The 27,292-nt window shown below is 44.8% G+C and overlaps 1 protein-coding gene and 1 long non-coding RNA gene across 4 annotated transcripts; one reads left to right on the forward strand and one right to left on the reverse strand.

Annotated features, from left to right (window-relative positions):
- Positions 1 to 3,882: 3,882 nt before the first annotated feature.
- On the reverse strand, positions 3,883 to 24,132 carry LOC125513314 (RING/U-box superfamily protein). 2 transcript variants are annotated; one of them, XM_048678395.2, is made up of 8 exons: positions 23,692 to 24,132; positions 21,922 to 21,973; positions 21,785 to 21,830; positions 21,604 to 21,685; positions 21,353 to 21,515; positions 21,157 to 21,259; positions 5,802 to 5,868; positions 3,883 to 4,707 (listed from the first exon to the last, which is right to left on the reverse strand). In XM_048678395.2, exons 1-8 carry the CDS (start codon positions 23,887 to 23,889, stop codon positions 4,141 to 4,143), a joined length of 1,278 nt encoding a protein of 425 aa, XP_048534352.1. In that variant the 5' UTR covers positions 23,890 to 24,132; the 3' UTR covers positions 3,883 to 4,140. The 2 variants fall into 2 exon arrangements, with proteins under 2 accessions (XP_048534352.1, XP_048534353.1); XM_048678396.2 differs by having other exon boundaries at positions 3,883 to 4,704; positions 23,692 to 24,128.
- Positions 24,133 to 24,456: 324 nt separating this feature from the next.
- LOC147964862 (uncharacterized) lies at positions 24,457 to 26,736 on the forward strand. 2 transcript variants are annotated; one of them, XR_015607198.1, is made up of 4 exons: positions 24,457 to 25,364; positions 25,461 to 25,550; positions 25,713 to 25,825; positions 25,918 to 26,736. It is a non-coding gene; the product is annotated as an uncharacterized LOC147964862 (long non-coding RNA). The 2 variants fall into 2 exon arrangements; XR_015607197.1 differs by having other exon boundaries at positions 25,713 to 26,736.
- The last annotated feature ends 556 nt before the right edge of the window (positions 26,737 to 27,292 follow it).

The following is a 27,292-nucleotide window of genomic DNA, read 5'->3' on the forward strand; positions in this document are numbered from 1 at the left end:
CTCCGGTCAATAACCAACAGCAGAACCTGGATGCTCATATTGGCTCCTACATATTCTACGAAGATCTTTATCGGTCAAACCGCATAACGGTATACGTTGTTCCCTTTGTCATCGGTATGTTACTTGCCCGAGATTCGATCGTTGGTATCTCAATACCTAGTTCAATCTCATTACCGGCAAGTCTCTTTACTCGTTATGTAATGCTACATCACGTAACTAACTCATTAGCTACATTGCTTGCAAGGCTTATTGTGATGTACATTACCGAGAGGGCCCAGAGATACCTCTCCCACAATCGGAGTGACAAATCCTAATCTTGATCCATGCCAACTCAACAAACACGATCGGAGACACCTGTAGAGCACCTTTATAATCACCCAGTTATGTTGTGACGTTTGGTAGCACACAGGGTGTTCCTCCGGTATTCGGGAGTTGCATGATCTCATAGTCATAGGAACATATATAGTTATGGAGAAAGCAATAGCAACAAACTAAACGATCATCGTGCTAAGCTAACAGATGGGTCAAGTCAATCACATCGTTCTCTAATGATGTGATCCCGTTAATCAAATGACAACTCATGTCATGGTTAGGAAACATAACCATCATTGATTCAGCGAGCTAGTCAAGTAGAGGCAAACTAGTGACAATATGTTTGTCTATGTATTCACATATGTACTAAGTTTCCGGTTAATACAATTCTAGCATGAATAATAAACATTTATCATGATATAAGGAAATATAAATAACAACTTTATTATTGCCTCTAGGGCATATTTCCTTCACCCTCAACTCCTGCCCCTTCACAAAGCAGCTCATCGACAAGGACCGGTCCTCCTCCTGAGGAGTACCAAGAAGAGCTTGTTCGCGTCGATGGCCCGCCGGCAACTAATGTTTCCAGGGACCGAGCGACGGCAACTAATGTTGCCGGAGGAGAAACGACATCACCTCCACATGCTCATCAAGGTAAATTCCTGTCCAAGCATAATCTTATTTTTGTTGGTTTTCTTGAACTTGATCCAAATTTTGAATTTTCTTCTGCTCTTCACCCTTTCTTTTTCCTCTTGCATACTCAACTCCACTAGAAGAGGAGGAGAAAATTGTGGATGTGCAAGAGATTGCAAAGAGTGCCGCTGATGAAGCTGCCAAATTTTTTGTCGAAGAAGCTGCAACGTCTGAAGTTAAGGAAGCCAGGAAGCTGTCGTGGAAGCTGATAAAGCCCCCGGCAACACGTCTGTTTCAATCACGACAGATGTCGAGATGGGAGAAGCCGACAATGAAGGGCCAATTGGTGACAACCATCCTGCTATATATGAAGTGCAACCAGTGGCAGATCTCTTGGAGCCCCTCAACCAGCAGCAAGAATCTGAAGCCCTTAGCTCATCTGATGCTGGGAATGTTTCCCTTGAAGATATAATGGCGGGAATCATCGTCCCCTTGTCTCGCAACTCAGGGGAAATGGAAACCTCCGATGAAAGCTCTGCAGATCTCACATTCCTGAAGGCATGGCTGCTTGGTTCAAGGATGTGCAAGAGCGCTATAGCAGGTGCTGGGAGAAACTCCAAGCGCAGCAACAAGCCATGGAGTTGGCCGAACAAAAGCTGAATGAGAGGGTAGAAGAGACCCGCAAGTGGTACGAGGACAAGGTCCAAATTATCAAGGGACAGGGGGATGAGCTTTCCGCTGCTAAGAAGGAAGCAGCAGCTCTGGACGGCAAGCTAGTTGAACTCAAGGTGCAACTTGATGCTAGAGAAAAGGATCTTGCCACCAGAGAAGAATCACTTGCCACCAAGCTTAGCGGTAAGGATGAGGATGTTCAGACCCTCGTTGCGAATTGGACCCAGGAGCTAGAAGAGAAACATAAGAAGGCCATTGAAACTCAAGCCCTGGATCGCGCTGGCAAGCTCCAAGAGGCCGTCAAGGCTGCCGAAGCTTCCAAGGCCGTCAAGGTGGATTTAGAAGCCAAGGTGAAAAAGCTCGAAGAAGATCTGGCTGTCTATAACAAGGAGATCTTGGTGCTCAAAGAAGATGCGCAGAAGATGGCTCACACCTTGGCGGAGCTGCAAACGTCGCTATCAACCAAGACCAAAGAGCTCACTCATGTGATGACACCAATGCTGATCTCAAGCTGAAGGTTTCCACTCTGGAGGAGGACCTTGAGGCCGGCAAAGCCAGGGATAAGAACATGTTGATAAACTAGCAAAACGAGAAGTCCTCGCTCTCCAATGCCAAGAACACCTTCAATGAACTGAAGAAGAGCCTGCAACTTTGGACAACTCGCCTTGTCGACATTGCAGAACGTCTCAGTGCACAACTGGCCATCATGGATATGGGGAGTTATATCTTCTCCAACAACGAGCAAGAGGCGGCAAGCGTCCGGCTAACTTTTTTCTTTGACAGCTTCATTACCGCACTGGAGAAACATCACGAAGACCGAGCTGACCAGTTTGCAAGTGAGTCCTGCAAGCTTTGCCATGACGTGTTGTTCAAAGTACTTGCCAAGATCATGCATCGCAATCCTGGCATCGATCTCTCCAAGGTCTTCACTAGCTTGCCGAAGGGGACCGACACCAGCGCCGCCGAAGCGCTTGTCGCTCCAATTGCCAATAGGGTTGGCGGAATTTCCAAGACTCAAGGCCAGCTCATGAAATAGCCTCTCCGATATTCTTTGTCGCAAGTGTCGTTCATGTAAAAGACAGTTATCCTAAGTTAGAGCTACACTATGCTTTTGATGTAATATAGCTTGTGCTATTGGATGAATGTATGCTATCTTCCTTGTTTTATTCTACCTTTGCATGTTTCTATACCCTACGTTTGTCGGGAACTTGTTGGTACACACACTCTTGCCACGAGCGCTTGGAGAACGGATCCTTAGCAGCCTGTTGGAAGTGTCGCTTCCGGCAAAAGATCACACTTGACGGTTTCCATGCAGGTACTTAAGTTGCTGAGCGGACTCGTAGCAAAGTAAGAGCGCAATCGATCGCGACAAGATTCCTTCGCGTGTAAGTTTTTCATACAAAGGCTAAAATCGTTCAAGGAAAATAGAAACTACAACAAAGAAATTTGTTTGAAAGTTTTCCAACTTAGCTTTTCTTTGATCTACTTCCTGTCGTAAATGATAACCTGAACATCACTTGGTATCCACACCATCACTCTCCCCGGGAAACTTGTACGGCGAGGAACCCTTCTATCCTTTGTGAAAAGGAAAGAAAAGAAAGAGGAGGCTAGAGACCTTGACAACTCATTAAGCATTTTATACAAGGTAGAATGCAGCACATCATGGCATGCATCATGCATTAAGTAAATATGTACTTTGACAAAGAGTTGTGAAACACTTAGATTTATTTCACTATGCATAGGGTCTGTTTCTGGCTTTATACAAAGGATTACATGTCTTGCCGGCCAACTTGTACCAAAGAGATTGTCATGCAACACGGCAACCACGCCTCACATTATGAAGATGCTCAATATTCTATGAGTTTTGTACTGGAGTGTCATCTTCGGTCTCTAGACGGACTGGGCTAGATCTAGTGACTTGAACTACCCGATAAGGGCCTTTCCATTTCGGTATCAACTTGTTTAATCCCTTCGCAGACTGAATCCGACGAGGAATAAGGTCACCTTTCTCAAGGCTCCGGGCATGTACTTTACGGCTATAGTAACGGCATCCTTCATAGGAGTAATGCCAATGGGAAGGCGGGCATCCTTCATAGGAGTAATGCCAATGAGAGCGAATAGGCTTCATCAAGCCAGCGAGTTGGGCGAGAGGATTTTGTTCGAGGGAGTTTTGGAGTCGCGCATTTTAATCGCCCCATCCATCAACTGCACGGCAGGTTGGAATTAGTCACCCAAAATAGAAAATACACCTGCAGCTCGCAATGGTCAACCCGAAACATTTTTGCATCCTTCTTTTGGCATCAAGAACACTGACTCATTCTCTTTTCTATTTCTTCCTCATATTCCATTTTACAACATATAAGCAATAATGGAGAGCTATAGCGGGAACTATATCAAACCATGATGCAACACATGCAAAAAGGAGAAACAAAACGGCCGAACACGGGGTGGCAAAAAAGAGCAGAAGGGGGGCAGAACAACGATAGTGCGGGAGAGAAGGCAGTAAACGTCACAATCATCGCGTTACAACCATGCCAACCCTTGCGTGTGCGTTCTACCATGAGCTTCTGCTAAAGAAACAGCCATGGAATACATCATTTGTTCTTCGATGCTCTCAGGACGGAAATGGCTTGCAACCATACTGTAATTGTCAGCAAAAGGCAACGGTAGCATTGTCCCCGCATCCACCACGATGTCCGAGCCGGCATAGCTTGTCCCGGCCTCTGCACCCTCTGACCAGTGGTCCGTTGAGCACTCTCCTTCCTCTCTTACCACTTCCCTTCTGCTGCAACTTGGCGCTATCCCGCTCCAGCTATCTGGTGAACTTTCCGCAGCACCCATGCTTCCACCAGCAATGTTGCACGGTCGGCGGAACATGTCAAAGACTGGGAACGCACTACTACCAGTCATGTAAGAGAAATCCATGCTTGATGGCTGGTGCTCAGCCATAGCAGCAACAGCACAAGAAAATCCACCAGGATGGGGCATTTCTAGAGGAGGAGCTGCAACGAATGCCTGCCTCTCACGCGTTGGTTGCTCAAAAGGCATAAAGCTCCCACAAGAAGGATTTCCTATACTTCCTTGCTCCTGCTAAGAGAGAGAATGTCAACATAATATTACAAGCATATACATATTCAAACTTTTCTGTACTATAAGATGGTCCACGAATTTTCCTAATTCAGCAGGGTGCCGTGCAAACAATCAAAGTACATGCATCACTTGAAGGAATTTGACACGAATTTTAGATTGCCCATCTGAACAACATTCAGTTTAGAAGATAAATTGCATCTCAACAATTCTAGAAGGAAATATATGGTGTCCTGTAACATAAGTTATGTTTCTTTATGAAATCAAAACAATTTAAAATCAAACTTCCAAGATCAAAGGTGAGACAATAATTTGGAACATACGCTTAATTGAAAAAAACATTGGTAGTCTAGGCTCAGATGACAATTAAATTATTCTGTTTATTACCAAAATACAAAGTAATGGCAGTACTTCGAAGAATTTGTCACGACAAGTAGATTGCACATCAATATCCAGTTTAAAAGATAAACCCCATCGCAACAGTTCTAGAAGAAAATAAGTGTGTGCGAAAGTGAAAATTTACTTAAGAACATATGGTCAACTGAAAAAGGTTAAGGAAACTAAAGGCAGTATAGCCTCTTATGAAAATCAAGATTATTTGTTTCTCGTCGAGTGATCCAGGATGGCAAAGCCTGCAAAGATCACCTTATTTTGCAGTTGATCTCAATCTCTTCGCTTAATCTTGTAACCATTAAAAACTAACAAGCACACAGTTAGGAACTACTCCCTCTGTAAAGTGATTTCTTTATAGAGGGAGTATATGCATGTTTCAGCAGGAATTGTCTGCAACAATAACAATCGTGTCTTGATACTCCTGTCTTCAAATATACCGTAAGAAGGGAAACAACAAAAATAAGTAGGACATCGTCATTAACTGCCAGCATACTGTTTGTAGAACAGTAACACAAATGAACTACTGTCAACTTGAAGGACAGAGAGAAAACAGTAAGAACAAAGAAAATAACCGTCATGTTTTCCGCAGCTCATATAGAAAACAATTTGATCCAACAAGTCGCATCATAATATTATTGAAATCGTACATCTTGCACAAACCAAATACTGTTCATTCAAGGGACATATAAGAACCTTTTCTTTACCTGAATTGAACGCCAAATCGCTTCCATAACCATCATGTCCTCTATGTTCATGTCTATGTTATCATCACTGTAATCAAAAGACAATTTACATAATGTCACACACCTACAGCATGAAGGATTACCTTGACCATGATCACATAATGCTATATATGCTTAATACAAGAAGGAGGTGGCAATCGTTGACTTGCGGCGGGGGGGGGGGGGGGGGCACATTTAGGGAACATCCTACCACGAAAGTAGGGTTTTTTCTTGTTGGGCTCTTTTTGGCTGCTTTGTTTGGCTTTGTCCATGTCATGACTAAATTCTCACCTAATTAAGAGAATGAGGTAAATCCTTTACTTCCATTTCAAAGTAAAACATGCTCATATTCAACCAAAAGATTATGGCTATTTTCTGTAAGACTATTAACTACTTAGTTTATTACTTTTTCCAAAAGCAACGCTTCCATGAGATGCTGATGAGAAGTTTTAGGTTTCAACATGAAAGGGGTCTAATTTTCTTTGAATTCCGTCCAGTCATACACATACGGTCATAACCTACTACCTCCGTCCCAAAATATAAGACGTTTTTGCAGTTCATATAAGACATTTTGAACTGCAAAAACGTCTTATATTTTGGGACGGAGGTATATTTAATAAAGCTTAAGAGGTGAAAACCAAGATTCGGCCAAATGCTCTTTGGAACCTCAACTTCATTCTGGCTCGAGCATTTCCTCCCTACTCTATCAGTTTCTGCAGTTCCACGATTACAAAAGAGCCCCCTCGTTTAGTCCGAACTGAACAGATCCTGTCATTTACTAGTACGTAGCATAAAAAAAACCTATCCTGGTCACATTTTGTACCTTTCAGCAACTGAAGCATGGAGGCTTCAATTTGACAACCTAGCTCAAGGATAAGAGGTAATTTCAATTACTGAGATACTGATAGGCTTTAGTGTACACACCAGACAAAAGTAGTTAACCTGTTATGTGGGCCAGCCCATCAAACGTGGAGTCTTATCTCTTAATTAGAGTGCTAGTTGATGAAGCAACTTTGTTAGGAAAGATTCCAGTCACTTTAGAGATCGTATTAGAATTTGAATATTTACTGGCTTGTGTTGGTCGAGTCTTGTCTACTATATAAAGGGCCGACCCCTCTCAATACAGCAGGGAAGAATGTTGTCGTTTATTTTTATCTACTTTTCAGTAATTAGGGTTATGTCAGTAGAAGATCCTTCCAATTTGGTATCGGAGCCATCACGGGCAAAGAAATCCTACCACGAAAGTAGGGTTTTTTCTTGTTGGGCTCTTTTTGGCTGCTTTGTTTGGCTTTGTCCATGTCATGACTAAATTCTCACCTAATTAAGGGAATGAGGTAAATCCTTTACTTCCATTTCAAAGTAAAACATGCTCATATTCAACCAAAAGATTATGGCTATTTTCTGTAAGACTATTAATTACTTAGTTTATTACTTTTTCCAAAAGCAACGCTTCCATGAGATGCTGATGAGAAGTTTTAGGTTTCAACATGAAAGGGGTCTAATTTTCTTTGAATTCCGTCCAGTCATACACATACGGTCATAACCTACTACCTCCGTCCCAAAATATAAGACGTTTTTGCAGTTCATATAAGACATTTTGAACTGCAAAAACGTCTTATATTTTGGGACGGAGGTATATTTAATAAAGCTTAAGAGGTGAAAACCAAGATTCGGCCAAATGCTCTTTGGAACCTCAACTTCATTCTGGCTCGAGCATTTCCTCCCTACTCTATCAGTTTCTGCAGTTCCACGATTACAAAAGAGCCCCCTCGTTTAGTCCGAACTGAACAGATCCTGTCATTTACTAGTACGTAGCATAAAAAAAACCTATCCTGGTCACATTTTGTACCTTTCAGCAACTGAAGCATGGAGGCTTCAATTTGACAACCTAGCTCAAGGATAAGAGGTAATTTCAATTACTGAGATACTGATAGGCTTTAGTGTACACACCAGACAAAAGTAGTTAACCTGTTATGTGGGCCAGCCCATCAAACGTGGAGTCTTATCTCTTAATTAGAGTGCTAGTTGATGAAGCAACTTTGTTAGGAAAGATTCCAGTCACTTTAGAGATCGTATTAGAATTTGAATATATTTACTGGCTTGTGTTGGTGTCGAGTCTTGTCTACTATATAAAGGGCCGACCCCTCTCAATACAGCAGGGAAGAATGTTGTCGTTTATTTTTATCTACTTTTCAGTAATTAGGGTTATGTCAGTAGAAGATCCTTCCAATTTGGTATCGGAGCCATCACGGGCAAAGAAATCCTACCACGAAAGTAGGGTTTTTTCTTGTTGGGCTCTTTTTGGCTGCTTTGTTTGGCTTTGTCCATGTCATGACTAAATTCTCACCTAATTAAGGGAATGAGGTAAATCCTTTACTTCCATTTCAAAGTAAAACATGCTCATATTCAACCAAAAGATTATGGCTATTTTCTGTAAGACTATTAATTACTTAGTTTATTACTTTTTCCAAAAGCAACGCTTCCATGAGATGCTGATGAGAAGTTTTAGGTTTCAACATGAAAGGGGTCTAATTTTCTTTGAATTCCGTCCAGTCATACACATACGGTCATAACCTACTACCTCCGTCCCAAAATATAAGACGTTTTTGCAGTTCATATAAGACATTTTGAACTGCAAAAACGTCTTATATTTTGGGACGGAGGTATATTTAATAAAGCTTAAGAGGTGAAAACCAAGATTCGGCCAAATGCTCTTTGGAACCTCAACTTCATTCTGGCTCGAGCATTTCCTCCCTACTCTATCAGTTTCTGCAGTTCCACGATTACAAAAGAGCCCCCTCGTTTAGTCCGAACTGAACAGATCCTGTCATTTACTAGTACGTAGCATAAAAAAAACCTATCCTGGTCACATTTTGTACCTTTCAGCAACTGAAGCATGGAGGCTTCAATTTGACAACCTAGCTCAAGGATAAGAGGTAATTTCAATTACTGAGATACTGATAGGCTTTAGTGTACACACCAGACAAAAGTAGTTAACCTGTTATGTGGGCCAGCCCATCAAACGTGGAGTCTTATCTCTTAATTAGAGTGCTAGTTGATGAAGCAACTTTGTTAGGAAAGATTCCAGTCACTTTAGAGATCGTATTAGAATTTGAATATATTTACTGGCTTGTGTTGGTGTCGAGTCTTGTCTACTATATAAAGGGCCGACCCCTCTCAATACAGCAGGGAAGAATGTTGTCGTTTATTTTTATCTACTTTTCAGTAATTAGGGTTATGTCAGTAGAAGATCCTTCCAATTTGGTATCGGAGCCATCACGGGCAAAGAAATCCTACCACGAAAGTAGGGTTTTTTCTTGTTGGGCTCTTTTTGGCTGCTTTGTTTGGCTTTGTCCATGTCATGACTAAATTCTCACCTAATTAAGGGAATGAGGTAAATCCTTTACTTCCATTTCAAAGTAAAACATGCTCATATTCAACCAAAAGATTATGGCTATTTTCTGTAAGACTATTAATTACTTAGTTTATTACTTTTTCCAAAAGCAACGCTTCCATGAGATGCTGATGAGAAGTTTTAGGTTTCAACATGAAAGGGGTCTAATTTTCTTTGAATTCCGTCCAGTCATACACATACGGTCATAACCTACTACCTCCGTCCCAAAATATAAGACGTTTTTGCAGTTCATATAAGACATTTTGAACTGCAAAAACGTCTTATATTTTGGGACGGAGGTATATTTAATAAAGCTTAAGAGGTGAAAACCAAGATTCGGCCAAATGCTCTTTGGAACCTCAACTTCATTCTGGCTCGAGCATTTCCTCCCTACTCTATCAGTTTCTGCAGTTCCACGATTACAAAAGAGCCCCCTCGTTTAGTCCGAACTGAACAGATCCTGTCATTTACTAGTACGTAGCATAAAAAAAACCTATCCTGGTCACATTTTGTACCTTTCAGCAACTGAAGCATGGAGGCTTCAATTTGACAACCTAGCTCAAGGATAAGAGGTAATTTCAATTACTGAGATACTGATAGGCTTTAGTGTACACACCAGACAAAAGTAGTTAACCTGTTATGTGGGCCAGCCCATCAAACGTGGAGTCTTATCTCTTAATTAGAGTGCTAGTTGATGAAGCAACTTTGTTAGGAAAGATTCCAGTCACTTTAGAGATCGTATTAGAATTTGAATATATTTACTGGCTTGTGTTGGTGTCGAGTCTTGTCTACTATATAAAGGGCCGACCCCTCTCAATACAGCAGGGAAGAATGTTGTCGTTTATTTTTATCTACTTTTCAGTAATTAGGGTTATGTCAGTAGAAGATCCTTCCAATTTGGTATCGGAGCCATCACGGGCAAAGAAATCCTACCACGAAAGTAGGGTTTTTTCTTGTTGGGCTCTTTTTGGCTGCTTTGTTTGGCTTTGTCCATGTCATGACTAAATTCTCACCTAATTAAGGGAATGAGGTAAATCCTTTACTTCCATTTCAAAGTAAAACATGCTCATATTCAACCAAAAGATTATGGCTATTTTCTGTAAGACTATTAATTACTTAGTTTATTACTTTTTCCAAAAGCAACGCTTCCATGAGATGCTGATGAGAAGTTTTAGGTTTCAACATGAAAGGGGTCTAATTTTCTTTGAATTCCGTCCAGTCATACACATACGGTCATAACCTACTACCTCCGTCCCAAAATATAAGACGTTTTTGCAGTTCATATAAGACATTTTGAACTGCAAAAACGTCTTATATTTTGGGACGGAGGTATATTTAATAAAGCTTAAGAGGTGAAAACCAAGATTCGGCCAAATGCTCTTTGGAACCTCAACTTCATTCTGGCTCGAGCATTTCCTCCCTACTCTATCAGTTTCTGCAGTTCCACGATTACAAAAGAGCCCCCTCGTTTAGTCCGAACTGAACAGATCCTGTCATTTACTAGTACGTAGCATAAAAAAAACCTATCCTGGTCACATTTTGTACCTTTCAGCAACTGAAGCATGGAGGCTTCAATTTGACAACCTAGCTCAAGGATAAGAGGTAATTTCAATTACTGAGATACTGATAGGCTTTAGTGTACACACCAGACAAAAGTAGTTAACCTGTTATGTGGGCCAGCCCATCAAACGTGGAGTCTTATCTCTTAATTAGAGTGCTAGTTGATGAAGCAACTTTGTTAGGAAAGATTCCAGTCACTTTAGAGATCGTATTAGAATTTGAATATATTTACTGGCTTGTGTTGGTGTCGAGTCTTGTCTACTATATAAAGGGCCGACCCCTCTCAATACAGCAGGGAAGAATGTTGTCGTTTATTTTTATCTACTTTTCAGTAATTAGGGTTATGTCAGTAGAAGATCCTTCCAATTTGGTATCGGAGCCATCACGGGCAAAGAAATCCTACCACGAAAGTAGGGTTTTTTCTTGTTGGGCTCTTTTTGGCTGCTTTGTTTGGCTTTGTCCATGTCATGACTAAATTCTCACCTAATTAAGGGAATGAGGTAAATCCTTTACTTCCATTTCAAAGTAAAACATGCTCATATTCAACCAAAAGATTATGGCTATTTTCTGTAAGACTATTAATTACTTAGTTTATTACTTTTTCCAAAAGCAACGCTTCCATGAGATGCTGATGAGAAGTTTTAGGTTTCAACATGAAAGGGGTCTAATTTTCTTTGAATTCCGTCCAGTCATACACATACGGTCATAACCTACTACCTCCGTCCCAAAATATAAGACGTTTTTGCAGTTCATATAAGACATTTTGAACTGCAAAAACGTCTTATATTTTGGGACGGAGGTATATTTAATAAAGCTTAAGAGGTGAAAACCAAGATTCGGCCAAATGCTCTTTGGAACCTCAACTTCATTCTGGCTCGAGCATTTCCTCCCTACTCTATCAGTTTCTGCAGTTCCACGATTACAAAAGAGCCCCCTCGTTTAGTCCGAACTGAACAGATCCTGTCATTTACTAGTACGTAGCATAAAAAAAACCTATCCTGGTCACATTTTGTACCTTTCAGCAACTGAAGCATGGAGGCTTCAATTTGACAACCTAGCTCAAGGATAAGAGGTAATTTCAATTACTGAGATACTGATAGGCTTTAGTGTACACACCAGACAAAAGTAGTTAACCTGTTATGTGGGCCAGCCCATCAAACGTGGAGTCTTATCTCTTAATTAGAGTGCTAGTTGATGAAGCAACTTTGTTAGGAAAGATTCCAGTCACTTTAGAGATCGTATTAGAATTTGAATATATTTACTGGCTTGTGTTGGTGTCGAGTCTTGTCTACTATATAAAGGGCCGACCCCTCTCAATACAGCAGGGAAGAATGTTGTCGTTTATTTTTATCTACTTTTCAGTAATTAGGGTTATGTCAGTAGAAGATCCTTCCAATTTGGTATCGGAGCCATCACGGGCAAAGAAATCCTACCACGAAAGTAGGGTTTTTTCTTGTTGGGCTCTTTTTGGCTGCTTTGTTTGGCTTTGTCCATGTCATGACTAAATTCTCACCTAATTAAGGGAATGAGGTAAATCCTTTACTTCCATTTCAAAGTAAAACATGCTCATATTCAACCAAAAGATTATGGCTATTTTCTGTAAGACTATTAATTACTTAGTTTATTACTTTTTCCAAAAGCAACGCTTCCATGAGATGCTGATGAGAAGTTTTAGGTTTCAACATGAAAGGGGTCTAATTTTCTTTGAATTCCGTCCAGTCATACACATACGGTCATAACCTACTACCTCCGTCCCAAAATATAAGACGTTTTTGCAGTTCATATAAGACATTTTGAACTGCAAAAACGTCTTATATTTTGGGACGGAGGTATATTTAATAAAGCTTAAGAGGTGAAAACCAAGATTCGGCCAAATGCTCTTTGGAACCTCAACTTCATTCTGGCTCGAGCATTTCCTCCCTACTCTATCAGTTTCTGCAGTTCCACGATTACAAAAGAGCCCCCTCGTTTAGTCCGAACTGAACAGATCCTGTCATTTACTAGTACGTAGCATAAAAAAAACCTATCCTGGTCACATTTTGTACCTTTCAGCAACTGAAGCATGGAGGCTTCAATTTGACAACCTAGCTCAAGGATAAGAGGTAATTTCAATTACTGAGATACTGATAGGCTTTAGTGTACACACCAGACAAAAGTAGTTAACCTGTTATGTGGGCCAGCCCATCAAACGTGGAGTCTTATCTCTTAATTAGAGTGCTAGTTGATGAAGCAACTTTGTTAGGAAAGATTCCAGTCACTTTAGAGATCGTATTAGAATTTGAATATATTTACTGGCTTGTGTTGGTGTCGAGTCTTGTCTACTATATAAAGGGCCGACCCCTCTCAATACAGCAGGGAAGAATGTTGTCGTTTATTTTTATCTACTTTTCAGTAATTAGGGTTATGTCAGTAGAAGATCCTTCCAATTTGGTATCGGAGCCATCACGGGCAAAGAAATCCTACCACGAAAGTAGGGTTTTTTCTTGTTGGGCTCTTTTTGGCTGCTTTGTTTGGCTTTGTCCATGTCATGACTAAATTCTCACCTAATTAAGGGAATGAGGTAAATCCTTTACTTCCATTTCAAAGTAAAACATGCTCATATTCAACCAAAAGATTATGGCTATTTTCTGTAAGACTATTAATTACTTAGTTTATTACTTTTTCCAAAAGCAACGCTTCCATGAGATGCTGATGAGAAGTTTTAGGTTTCAACATGAAAGGGGTCTAATTTTCTTTGAATTCCGTCCAGTCATACACATACGGTCATAACCTACTACCTCCGTCCCAAAATATAAGACGTTTTTGCAGTTCATATAAGACATTTTGAACTGCAAAAACGTCTTATATTTTGGGACGGAGGTATATTTAATAAAGCTTAAGAGGTGAAAACCAAGATTCGGCCAAATGCTCTTTGGAACCTCAACTTCATTCTGGCTCGAGCATTTCCTCCCTACTCTATCAGTTTCTGCAGTTCCACGATTACAAAAGAGCCCCCTCGTTTAGTCCGAACTGAACAGATCCTGTCATTTACTAGTACGTAGCATAAAAAAAACCTATCCTGGTCACATTTTGTACCTTTCAGCAACTGAAGCATGGAGGCTTCAATTTGACAACCTAGCTCAAGGATAAGAGGTAATTTCAATTACTGAGATACTGATAGGCTTTAGTGTACACACCAGACAAAAGTAGTTAACCTGTTATGTGGGCCAGCCCATCAAACGTGGAGTCTTATCTCTTAATTAGAGTGCTAGTTGATGAAGCAACTTTGTTAGGAAAGATTCCAGTCACTTTAGAGATCGTATTAGAATTTGAATATATTTACTGGCTTGTGTTGGTGTCGAGTCTTGTCTACTATATAAAGGGCCGACCCCTCTCAATACAGCAGGGAAGAATGTTGTCGTTTATTTTTATCTACTTTTCAGTAATTAGGGTTATGTCAGTAGAAGATCCTTCCAATTTGGTATCGGAGCCATCACGGGCAAAGAAATCCTACCACGAAAGTAGGGTTTTTTCTTGTTGGGCTCTTTTTGGCTGCTTTGTTTGGCTTTGTCCATGTCATGACTAAATTCTCACCTAATTAAGGGAATGAGGTAAATCCTTTACTTCCATTTCAAAGTAAAACATGCTCATATTCAACCAAAAGATTATGGCTATTTTCTGTAAGACTATTAATTACTTAGTTTATTACTTTTTCCAAAAGCAACGCTTCCATGAGATGCTGATGAGAAGTTTTAGGTTTCAACATGAAAGGGGTCTAATTTTCTTTGAATTCCGTCCAGTCATACACATACGGTCATAACCTACTACCTCCGTCCCAAAATATAAGACGTTTTTGCAGTTCATATAAGACATTTTGAACTGCAAAAACGTCTTATATTTTGGGACGGAGGTATATTTAATAAAGCTTAAGAGGTGAAAACCAAGATTCGGCCAAATGCTCTTTGGAACCTCAACTTCATTCTGGCTCGAGCATTTCCTCCCTACTCTATCAGTTTCTGCAGTTCCACGATTACAAAAGAGCCCCCTCGTTTAGTCCGAACTGAACAGATCCTGTCATTTACTAGTACGTAGCATAAAAAAAACCTATCCTGGTCACATTTTGTACCTTTCAGCAACTGAAGCATGGAGGCTTCAATTTGACAACCTAGCTCAAGGATAAGAGGTAATTTCAATTACTGAGATACTGATAGGCTTTAGTGTACACACCAGACAAAAGTAGTTAACCTGTTATGTGGGCCAGCCCATCAAACGTGGAGTCTTATCTCTTAATTAGAGTGCTAGTTGATGAAGCAACTTTGTTAGGAAAGATTCCAGTCACTTTAGAGATCGTATTAGAATTTGAATATATTTACTGGCTTGTGTTGGTGTCGAGTCTTGTCTACTATATAAAGGGCCGACCCCTCTCAATACAGCAGGGAAGAATGTTGTCGTTTATTTTTATCTACTTTTCAGTAATTAGGGTTATGTCAGTAGAAGATCCTTCCAATTTGGTATCGGAGCCATCACGGGCAAAGAAATTGAGATCAAGGCAGTGGAGCAGATGACGATCATCACAAAGCAATTGGAGACCTTCACACGCCAACAAGCGGAGGACTAAGCGCTCCTCACCGGGCTGATGCAGCGCTTGACGGAGCTCAAGCAAAGGCCGCTGGCCCTGCCCCCACCGCCATATTCCATCGGCTGCAGCAGCCGCCCATGATGCCACTTCCCCGTTTGAGGCCCTCCTACCCAGCAACAACGCGCCCCTGGAGCTTCCCTTCGCCAACAGAACCTCTGGTATCCCTTTTTCCAGCAAGGGAATCGCCACCGTCGGCAGACCTCCACCCGCCAGGCAGATTGCCCACCCCCACTACCCATTCACTTTCCTGCTTTCCACCTTCTAATTCCCCTTGCAACACAACCCTGTGCCAACCGCTGCCAACCACCTCAGCCGTCAACACCCTTGTCGGGGGTGTCGTGCGACATATGCCAAAGGATGGCTTATCATGGAGGGGGCTAATAAGACGTCGCCGGTGCCAGGAAACGGGATGAGGCGAAGACATGCACGCCGGCGAATCTTACCCAGGTTCGGGGCTCTCCTAGGAGATAACACCCCTAGTCCTGCTCTGCGGGGTCTCCGCATGATCACTAACTCGACAAGAGTGGCTACAAGATGCTCCTCGAGCTGTTTCTCTACAGGAAGAAGAACAAGGCTAGCCCTAACTCCCTCTGTGTGTGTGTGTGTTTCTAAGAATCTGAACCCTTTGCATGGGTACCCTGGGGGTTTATATAGGCCTACCCCCCAGGGGTACAATGGTAATCCGGCCAGGTGTGGGCCCAGGCCGTCAGTGTCTCTTGTGGCCGGCTTCTCCGCTGGCAGCTGGGGCCCCCCGACTGGTGGGCCCTGCCGGCTGTCTTGTACTTGACCGACAGGCCGCGCCCGCCGCTTGCGGGCCTTGCTAGCGGCTCATCACTGTAGTCGTGCTTCTAATGACGCTTAAGAAGGGGAGGGCCGTTCACTGTAGCCACTCCCCATTGCTCCCGCTGATGGTGCACAAACTCTTAAGAAGGGGAGGACCGCCTGCTGGAAGCCGGCCACTCCCTTAGCCGGCTAGCTGAGCTTGCCGCCTTCTGGCTTTCCATGGGCTGGTAGGACCCGCCGCTTGCGGGCCGTACCGACAGCTCGTCATGGGAGCTGGGTCCCTCCTGTCTTGGGTGATGTCATGGGCGAAGGGGCTACAGTGCCGCGCTGTGCGGGAGATCGCCAACCGGTACGGCGCACTGTAGCCACGACCCGCCCTGGATTTGAGGGTGGCAGGCTTCTTTGTAGCCACGCCTCGTCTCATCGCATTCATGGTGACTCAGACTTTGAGGGTGTTTGGGGCCGCCTGCTAGAAGGCGGCTCTAGGAGCCGGCCCCTCTCGCAACCAGCCGCTCGGACCAGCCGGCCACAAGAAGGCGGCGGTCAATCTCTGAGGCCTGAGGGGCGCAGTCGACCCCGATGTCTTGAAACGCCATGGGGGGCAGATGAGGCTACCTATGGCCAATAACTCCGACAGTAGTCCCCGAAGCTGGCGGGTCGCCACGGCTGACAAGGTGAAGGTGCCCCGGCAGCTTCCTACTTCGTAAAGTTTTGGTTGCTTGCGGGGTCCGTCTTCTGGAGTGCCGGCTGTCAGGAGCCGCCCGGGGCCTGACAAGCCGACTGGTGGAATTCGAACAGTCGCGGCAGGAAGCACGCGGCGCGCTGGCTAGGTGCCTAGGCTAGCCGCCCGCCGCATGCTCGCCACGCGGCGATAGCTGGCCGGGCCAGCCCGCCAGCCCACGCTTGATGGGACGCATGAGCAAGCCGGGCCCGCCACTACCGGGCCTCGGCACGCGCGCGGATCCGCTGCGGCCGAGGCGGGCGGTTGGGATCCCGTGCGCTTTTACCACGCGCCATTACAGCGCGGTAAACGCGGGGCCGTGGGGTCGTGGGTGCAGTAAATCCCACGATCCCACGCCCCGCCCCCTCGGCTTCGTAGCAGAGGGCTATAAGTAGAGGGAGAGGGGAGGGGCAGTGGCACGCGCGCCCTCCCCTCACTCTTTCTTCTTCTCCACCGCTGCCGCACTCCTTGCTCGCCGTAGTGCTACCGCGGCTCATCGTCGTCGCCGAGCTTCTTCTCCGCCGACCCCCTTCTCCTCCGCCGCGAGTCCGCGCGCTCGCCGCAGTCCTCGAGTCGCCATGGAATCTGAACCCTTTCTATGTGAGTGTGTTTCTAAGAATCTGAACCCTTTGCATGGGTGCCCTGGGGGGTTTATATAGGCCTACCCCCAGGGGTACAATGGTAATCCGGCCGGGTGTGGGCCTAGGCCGTCAGTGTCTCTTGTGACCAGCTTCTCCGCTGGCAGCTGAGGCCCACCGACTGGTGGGCCCTGCCGGCTGTCTTGTACTTGGCCGACAGGCCGCACCCGCCGCTTGCGGGCCTTGTTGACGGCTCATCACTGTAGTCGTGCTTCTAATGACGCTTGCTTGGTCAGGGGAGGTGTGGCTACAGTCCCGCCGCTTGGTGGCCGTTCATTGTAGCCACTCCCCATTTCTTCCGGCTGATGGTGTACAAACTCTTAAGGGGAGGGCCGCCTGCTGGAAGCCGGCCTCTCCCTTAGCCGGCTAGCTGAGCTTGCCGCCTTTTGGCTTTCCATGGGCTGGTAGGACCCGCCGCTTGCGGACCGTACCGACAGCCCGTCATGGGAGCTGGGTCCCTCCTATCTTGGGTAATGTCATGGGCGAAGGGGCTACAGTGTCGCGCCATGCGGGAGATCGCCAACCGGTACGGCGCACTGCAGCCACGACCCGCCCTGGGTTCGAGGGTGGCAGGCTTCTCTGTAGCCACGCCTCATCTCATCGCATTCATGGTGGCTCAGACTTTGAGGGTGTTTGGGGCCGCCTGCTAGAAGCCGGCCCCTCTAGGGGCCCGCCTTCTAGGAGCCGGCCCCTCTCGCACCCGACCGCTCTGACCAGCAGGCCACAAGAAGGCGGCGGTCAATCTCTGAGGCCTGAGAGGCGCAGTCGGCCCCGATGTCTTGAAACGCCATGGGGGGCAGATGAGGCTACCCATGGCCAATAACTCCAACAACCCTTTTACCACCTCCAGCCATCTCCTTACTTGCCATAGCCACCCCCTAACATCAATCTGGGCCACTTGGCACTCCCACTCTGCAGCCCAAATCCCACACCAATTTTTCACCCACTTATCAGCAAAAGCAACCCAACCATCAGCAGCAGCGGCCACAGATTTTCGCCGCCGCCTCTACCACCTTCATGCCTCCACCTGCCAACCGATTTCATACGCCGTTATGGCCATGCCCCCCTCCACAACCCATCTATGGATCCACCCGCCCTTCACCTCCCTTCTAACCCTGCCTAACCATCACCTCGGCTCTGATTCGGGTTCCATCATGCCCCGCTTCCGCAACCTTGAATTCCCAATATATGATGGCTTGGTCGACCCTCTTGGTTGGCTCAATAGGTGCGAGCAGTTATTTGTGGACAGCACACTGCAGCCTACCACCTCACCAAATGACGCTCAACTCTGGTACTTACAGCTCAAGGCGATTTCGGCATGCCGACATGGGAGTGGTCCAAGGAGGCTTGCCACGTTCAGTTTGTGTCGTCACTTCACGCAAATGCCTTGGGTGTGTGTTTGTGCGTCTGCTGTTCACTTCCTCGGCCACATACTACCAGTGGCGGAGCTACACACGAACAAAACAATGTCATGGCCCGCCCAGCCCTAGACCAATATACAAAGGGGTGTTGTACCAAAATTTGGGATCCCCTGTAGCCTAACCCGTCTGGCCCGCCCAACATTTTAACTATAGCTCCGCCAGTGCAGACTACACTAGCAGGTTTCTAGCACTATGTGTCGCAACAATGAGCCATTAACACAGTCCCAACAACGGTTTCTGTACACAACAGGGCTGCCCGGTGGTCTTCGCATTGACGTCGAGCTTCAACGGCCATCTGACCTCCACATCCCCATCTCCTTCACCAAGGCCTATGAGCAGCGGCCTTACCCTCCAACAGCGTCATCACACCAGCGTTCTGGGCCTACAAGACCCTTCTGCCCCTCCGATCTTCTTGCAGTCAACACAACTACAATACCTTCCCCGCCAGCACCACTAGCACATGTTCTGTTGTGGACCACTCCAGAGCCAGCCCCGCCACGGCAGGTTCAGCGTCTCACTCAAGTTGAGTTAGCAGAACGCCGTCCTCGAGGCCTTTGCTTCAACTGTGACGAGATTTATGTTCAGGGTCACCTGTACGCGCAGCTTCTCTTCATCGAGGCTGATCACTACGACCAAGATAACTCCACAACTAGTAACACCCAAGGTCCCCGGGGAGGTAATTGATAACCTACAGCTTGCAGACAAGCTGTTTTTCAAGGATGGGAGAGATGTTGTGTGGGCCAGCCCATCAAAACATGGAGTCTTATCCCGAGTCCTAGTTGATGAAGCAACTCTGTTAGGAAAGAGTCCAGCCAGTTTAGAGATTGTATTAGAGTTTGAATAGATTTACCGGCTTGTTGGTCAAGTCTTGTCTACTATATAAAGGGGCTGCCCCTCTCAATAAAACAGAGAAGAATATGGACATTTACTTTTATCTACTTTTCAGTAATTAGGGTTATGTCAGTAGTTGATCCTTCCGTTACCATTTCTGTTTTGGACCGATAGGACTTCCACAACGAACCACAAGCTTGGTGTAATGATGAGCATCCTACCAGTTTAGCCATCAATCCAACATGACACATTACACAAAGAGATGCTACTGGTCTATGCAATCTGTCAGTATTTGAAACTTTCAGGTCTGAACTCTCTAGTGTTGTAATGTGCAAGAAAGTCCCCAAAAAGAGAAGGTCGCTCCTTTTACAAGTGTGTAGAGAATTTTTGTGCTAAATTAATAACCAAAACTGCCTGGCGTTCACCCTTGGGTTGAAGATCAACTATTCCTTTACATAGAGAAGGTACAAATATAGTTTAAGGTGTAGCGGTTAGGTCAACAAGGTTTGGCACACCCAACGACCAACATATAAACATTGTTTTGCCGCAAAGGCCAACCTGTCTGGTTTTCACCCTGGGGTTGAAGACCAATTATTTTATTGCACTCATAGGGAAGGTAAGAATACAGTGTTGATGTGTAGCCGTTAGCTCAACTGGGGTCGGCACACTCATTGTTTTCCTGCATAGGCCAACTACAGAGCATTCAATCTGAACAGAAAATGACTTCAAAAACTAATTCCTTCTTAAGATCGTTCCCCTCGAACAAAATTGTACAGAATTGTTCGAAATGATTGCTTTGTACCAATTATTCCACCACATTCATAGAGAAGGTCAGTATATGGTGTTCAAGGAAGATATTAGCCACGTTGGGTTGGCACACTCAAAGCATGATCAAAATACAAGTATTCTTTCCCGCATTGAGCCATTGACTAACTAAAGAACATTCAATTTAGACAGGAAATAACTATAAACTCCACTTGTGATTTTTAATAAACTAAATCATTTTGTAACTCTAGTGCTATGTTAACTTGAATGGTGTAGACCAGGGTGGATTACACAAACGATTGGAATGCAGAATGCAAGTGTAAAGTGAAGACATTCAGGGTCAGAAGTCCAGCAGCTCTTGGTGGTAGGCCTGCCATCTATATTCGATTCAATGGTCAGTCATTGTTATCTACATTTAATCCAATGGCTAGTACTTTATGCTTCAGATACTCCCTGCTTTTAGAGTAGCTGTCATCTGATGTGTAGTATATAGCCTTTTGGAACAGTTGGTACGAATGGCATATGGATTTTCTTGTTAAAATGAATTTGTCCAACAATATGAGCTTCGGTAAAGTATGATGGAACATAAAACATAAAACAACATACCGAGTATGCCTAGAATGGAAAGACCGCATGTTAGCCTGAGCAGAACATGAAGGCTCAGACGAACAACATTCAGTTTCTTGCTGGGTACATTGGTACGATGGCACTGCAACGAACATAGTAAATTGCAAGTTATCAGATTAAGCTACAGAAAAATTGACATTATTAAATGTGTACATTTGTCGTATCTAGTGCAGACCTGAATAGGATGTGCTGCAAATATCTCGATACTCCACTTCTGTTGTTGGAGCGATTGTTCTGCTAGAAGAGCACCTACTCTGTTTTCTTTTCATCTTATCCTCTTCGTCTTGAAGTGCTTGCTGCCGCACCCTCATCTGTGCTTCAATGACTTTCTGTTCTTCCTGTAACAAAATTTATACAAGATAAAGTAAATGAATTTGGCTTTCTAATATCAACACAAAAACAAACACATTAGGGAATAAGACTTACAAATTGCTCTATGCTCCTTTCCTCCTTTGTCTTTACACCACGATACTCCACAGCATAGTTGGGGGTTTTGCAAAATGGGCATCTTTATTGGTTAAGTGTTACCGTGAGAATTGACAAGGCCCATACATTACTTACCAATACAGGATATTTGAAACAAGAACAGAGATGGTATGAAGGATACTGTGTAGGTCGAGCAGTATGAGTTGGTTTCATTTGAAGAAAGCACTCTGCAAAATACCAAACAAGACATGTAAGGAAATTTGCACCTAACAAGTAACACACAATCACTGGTAGTAGCTAGTAGGACAGATACATTACCTGTACATATCCCTTTCGAGCAACATTTTGATCGGTTAAGGCTTGGGTAGTACTACAATTAAGAAAAAAAACATGCATTTTTTAGGACAGGGGAAATTACAGTGGTTCCCAAATTAGGAGAATCTTATTAACAAGTTAAAAAACTCGGGACATGGTAGAAGTGCTAAATAACAGAAACTCCTATAATATAATGTCCATCTTTGCATTCGACAAATTCATCTAGAAATTTTGAGATAATGATAAAATGTAACAGAATTGCAGACACAATCCAATTGTAGTAACACTAATTGCAGTAACGATTAAACTATAGTAGCATTAAACATGTACTTGGTGACACATAAATGCACACGAAGTCGATACCATTTTCAGTTTTCAAGCAAGATAGAACTATCCAAAGTATCCTGGAAACTGAAGCAACGGCTAAACCCATTCACCAGAATCAGGCACTTTACGCAAGCCGGTCAAGAGCACTTCTAGTACCAAAAGATTCAACATAATGAACAGTTTTACCACAAGAACTCTCTAGAGTCTATAAAGATTTCAATCGAAGGTGCAATATCTCAGACCAATTAGTCAATCATTTCTTTGTGAATTAGTCAAATTATACTCCTTCCCACTAGCGTTAAGAGTTAGTCTTGTCATATACCAAAGAGATGCATGAATGGTAGAACAAGTCAATTTGAGTATGGAAAAATGTATTAGGATAATCCTTGTGTCCTGTAGTCGCAGACTAGCAGCCCTTATAGGTATTTTGGTCTTAGGTGGCTTATATAGTAGTTAAGGAAGACAAGATAAGGTGAGCTGTAATAGCTAGCTGTAGTTTCCAGGGCACAAAGCTAGGCTGAGCTGTGTGGGTCGGCTACTGTAGCAGTCAGCTATTGTAGAACTCCCCTACAGCCTACATAAGAAGCAGGCACCCCATATGTAGAATGAAGCTTGTAGTACTTGAGATATCAAATAAAGCTTCCTACTAGTGGTAAGCTCTTTGTGTACGTGGGTGTGAAGCACATCTCTTTAGAGAGAGTCCTGGGCAGCAGCTAGAGAGCTAGTGATTCTAACAATTGGTATCCGAGCCCTGTGTCTTAGCTTGAGTGAGAGATGGAGAAAGGAGAGATTGTTTCCCTTAGATATCCTATGCTCACAAAGAGCAGCTACTTGGCATGGTCCATCAAGATGGAGTTTGGAATGCTGCTTTGTGTTGAGCCAAAAGATCCTAAGGTACCCACAGAGGAGAAGAAGGATCAAATGGCGTTGGCGGCCATTTACCAAGGGGTACTAGAGGACATGCTCTTCCTGGTGTCTGAAAAGGAGAATCATGCACATGGGTGCTGAGCGCATGAAGGATTCCAAGATACAAACTCTCAAGACAGATTGGCTGATGCAAACACAGGCACCTAGCACAAGTGCTACTACGTTTTGCAAAGAAAAGGTGTTAACGAATTGTGTTACTTAATGACGAAAATTACAATTAAATCGTGCCTAGGTTGAGTGAAATTGTAAGATTCAAAGACATGAATTAGAAGGCATTGAGTACAATCACGTGAATACTCATGCACCTCCTCCCTGACGGGCTCACGGCAGCGGCACTCTACGGCAGAACAAATGCAACTACTACTAATGGACCTAAGCAATACGCAGTGACGCATCAAACGTACGTTCCATCCCAATGAGATGCAAGCCACCGTGACCAGGCGGGGCACTCAAGCAACCACCAACATCTGGAATTTGCGGGTGGGGAGAGAGACTGGGGAGAGGATAAAGATCTGTTACCAGGAAGCAGATGGGGCACTCCTCCAGGTCACCCCCCGCGGCGTCGTCAGCCCCCGGGTAGCAGGGCGCGAGCTTGGCCTCGAGGATCAACTTGCGTAGCTTCTTCTGGTCGATATCCCTGTGCTCGTACAGCCCCTGCGGCCTCGTGTACCGCTCCTCCACCCCGGCCTTCCTCCTCCCTCCTATTCTGTTCCCCATCCCTCCCAGATCTAGCCTCCTCCGCCGCCGCCGCCGCCGTCGCCGCCGCCGGAGACGAAACCCTTGCCCCGCGCCGCCTCACTGTAGATACATACGGTATACGCACTCGTACGCGATGCTGCGGGGCTTGGGGAGCGCCGAGGCGAGGTGGGATTACCCTGTTTTTAAAAATGCATTTCCCCTCGGGGTAGGAGAACAGGGAGGCAAAGCAAAAGAGAAGGCGCACGCGACACTCGACGACAACACAGCTCACTAGGCTTCGGCTTCTCTGCCGCTGGCCCGCTGCGCTGCAAGAGATACACCTCTCGAAAATCTTCCCAATTAGTTTTGTGACACGTAGATTCTGGACCATCGATCTGTGTCACAATTTAGAAACATTTTTTTTAATTAATTTAGGAACATGTTTGTGTATATCCCCTATCCCATGTAACGCTTGATAAACATAGGTAATGCTTTCGTAAATGGGAAGCGACATGATGAGTGCATCATCGCGGGCGCATCACCTACCCCTTCATCTTTCCTCTAAGCGAATATGTGATCTCTACTTTTAAAGAAGGACTTGGTAGCTTTCACTTTATGATTATTTCCGTCCGATTTATTTTCGTCTCACCCTTCTCCACTCATACGATGTTCTTTCCTTATCGATTTTTCTTACCACGCCGGTTTTCTCTCGTCCTCTCTTTGATCCGAACATCCCCTCTCTCTTCTCGCGCGAGCTAGGGTTTGTTGCGAGCTGCTGTACGGGATCTCATCGACCCGACAGGCCTCCTGCCGCTCTGCCCTTCGCTTCCCTCGTCACCGGCACGTCCTCCCCTCCCGCGGTCCATAGCACCAGCCCTTTCTCCCCCCCCCCCTCCTGCATCCACCTCTACCCTTGCCACTCCTCGGCCTTCCATGGTGGAATCTGCCGCCTCCTACTCGTGCTCCGGTCTGCCGCAGCCACGCATGGACGGTTGCTCACGATCTGCATGGATCCCTTCGCCTTGGCTGCCGCCGCTCGCTGATAGTGGCCACTGCCGAGGAGTACAACGTCCGCTAAGGGCACATGATTTCGGCAGTCGAGATGAACATGAGCGACCACTATCACCATTCATAGCATAAGATATCTTGCTGATTTGATCTATTTTGGCTAGAGCACATGGAATCAAACCCGGGGGAATCAATTTGCTACGTTCACCACATTGTCTATAAGAAATTTATTATCTCTGTTTTATTTGCACGATACCCAAACCAGAGGTAACGTTTTTCATGACTTTTAAATTCTGTACAAGGCATTCTCATGTCTAAATACTAGAATTTTGTGTTCATTGCTAAATCGTTCATAAGGGGTTCATGTAGTGCTTTTACTCGTGTTTCTCGTTCATGATGTGCATGTGCCGCGGGCCCGACATGGAAGCAGAAGGTAGGAGGAAACAGGCGGGTTGTCGGGGACATCGGCAGCATTGTCCATGTGACCACACCCACATCCTCGACGGGTAAGAAAATCAGCGCAAGGATCGAATCATGTCATGTTTTTTTTGTTCTTCCATTCTTTTGTACTGAACTGGATCTAGTCTTGGTTGCTGAAACAGCAAGATCCAGATGCCGACGGGGATCAATCGCCAATCGCCGGGAGCTTCGGCGCCTAGCTCTTCAAGAAGGCTCAGAATGATCCATCTAAGGTACGAAAAGAACCCCCTTTGTTGCTCCTACATGCTTCAAAAAGCAATTTCCTAATGAAGGCTTGTCAGAACTTGGGGGTCCAAGGGCTTTACAAATGACACCAACATTTTGATCGTACAATTGAAGGAGTTCTTAAGTTCTTCTTAACTTACCATTGCTAGAGGAACTAGATAAACACTCTAGGAAGTATCGCTAACAGAGTGGTGCATCAAGGGGATGAGCAAGATAGGTAGATGCCATATGTTACTTTGCAAGCAAAATTCCAGGTATAAATGTAAGTGCATCTAGTGCCCCTAAGTGGTTTTGGAGTATTGAAGACAAATGGGTTAAGGGACTAATGTGTTTGTGATGTGGAGCATCCTACAGACATCACCATGTCAAGAGTTCGTTTGGCAAGTGACACGTGCAACATCTACTTCACGTACATAAAGGTGACTCATCTCATTTACACGTGTTCACTTGACCCCTTCGAGGATGGTATACTACTTGACACTCCTCTTGTATGCATATATAGGTATTGTCATAGCTTTATGGATGACGAGGAGTCCAAACACAAGAGTACAACTACACCATCCGGGAGGGAAGCATGGAAGAGAAGGAAGAAGATGATTGTGCCAGCCCAGGAAAACTGGTACAACCAGTCCACTACCGGTCAACAACCGGTCCACCGGTACAACCGGTCCACTACTGCTTCGCTTGGACACCTTACTGTAATCGAGCGGTACAAGACCGGTACCACCCGATAGTTATAGTACAACCGGTCTGTCTGCACGTAGAGTTGGCCAAGTGGCCTTCTATCTTTCCCATTCTGCCCCTCACTTACCCCTTCCTGGCTAGGACTATATATACTCTTTCCCCACCTCATTTCTAGGGTTAGCTAAGATTAGAACTCATATCATAGAGCTTAGCTCATGTATCTCCCTTTGTGGGATTCCTCTTGTGAGGGAGAAGACTCCATTGGAGTGCAAGGCCTCCTATGGAGAAGATCCCTAGTGGATGCAAGACCTCCACATGTGGAGAAGGATTCCCCAAGTGAATCATCAAGAGCCATCTCTCCTAGATATTTGGATGAACTACCTTGTATCTTTATTTCCCTTGTTGTTCTTGGATCTTGATGCGCCTCTTGTATTGCTTGTGATTTGAGGAGTACCGGGAGTGAATCTTGTCCAATAGAGTGTTTCCCCCTTTGATTTCTCCATGTTTTCCCTTCGTGTTCCTCCTCGAATCCACCTCCAATTTCGTGAACATCGGGACAAATCAGGGCACTTTGGCCCGTGCCTTATATCATCTTGGTATCATGAGCCACGTTGACACGAATTTGGAGCCCTACCCTCCCCCCCCCCATGTTCTAGCCTTTAGTTCGAATTTTCTTATAAATTTCAAAAAAAAAAATCCATGAAAAGAGCCCCCCAAAATTTCTTGCATTTTGTTGTTTGTGAGTTTTTGCTGATTTTGATATGTGGATCTAGTGCTTGGAAAGTGGATCCACCTCCCTTGGCATTCCCTGGCCTCGGATTTTATTTTCCCCTTCGATTTGGTCTAAAATTTCGAGTTGGTCTGCCCCCAAGTTCATCTCGTGCTCACATCTAGGAATTATCCTGTATAGAGTGGTACGACCCCCCCCCCCAAGATGGTACAACCACTCCCCCGTCAACTGATATTTCCGCCCGCACAAAACCTAGAACCCCGGTTTCGCCCCAGGAGCGGCACAACCACCTTCCCAAGCGATACAACCGCAACC

The sequence above is a fragment of the Triticum urartu genome, chromosome 6A (assembly GCF_056163025.1).
Source record: "Triticum urartu cultivar PI428250 chromosome 6A, HENAU_Tu73, whole genome shotgun sequence".
NCBI lineage: Eukaryota > Viridiplantae > Streptophyta > Magnoliopsida > Poales > Poaceae > Triticum > Triticum urartu.

Excerpts from the sequence above, each read along its gene's own strand:
- LOC125513314 (XM_048678395.2), bottom strand. The coding sequence starts at position 23,889 with ATGGGGAACAGAATAGGAGGGAGGAGGAAGGCCGGGGTGGAGGAGCGG. Across the intron at positions 21,516-21,603 it reads AAAGGAGCATAGAGCAATTT|GAAGAACAGAAAGTCATTGA; the intron begins GTAAGTCTTATT and ends ATTTTGTTACAG. Across the intron at positions 4,708-5,801 it reads CGATTTGGCGTTCAATTCAG|CAGGAGCAAGGAAGTATAGG; the intron begins GTAAAGAAAAGG and ends TCTCTCTCTTAG.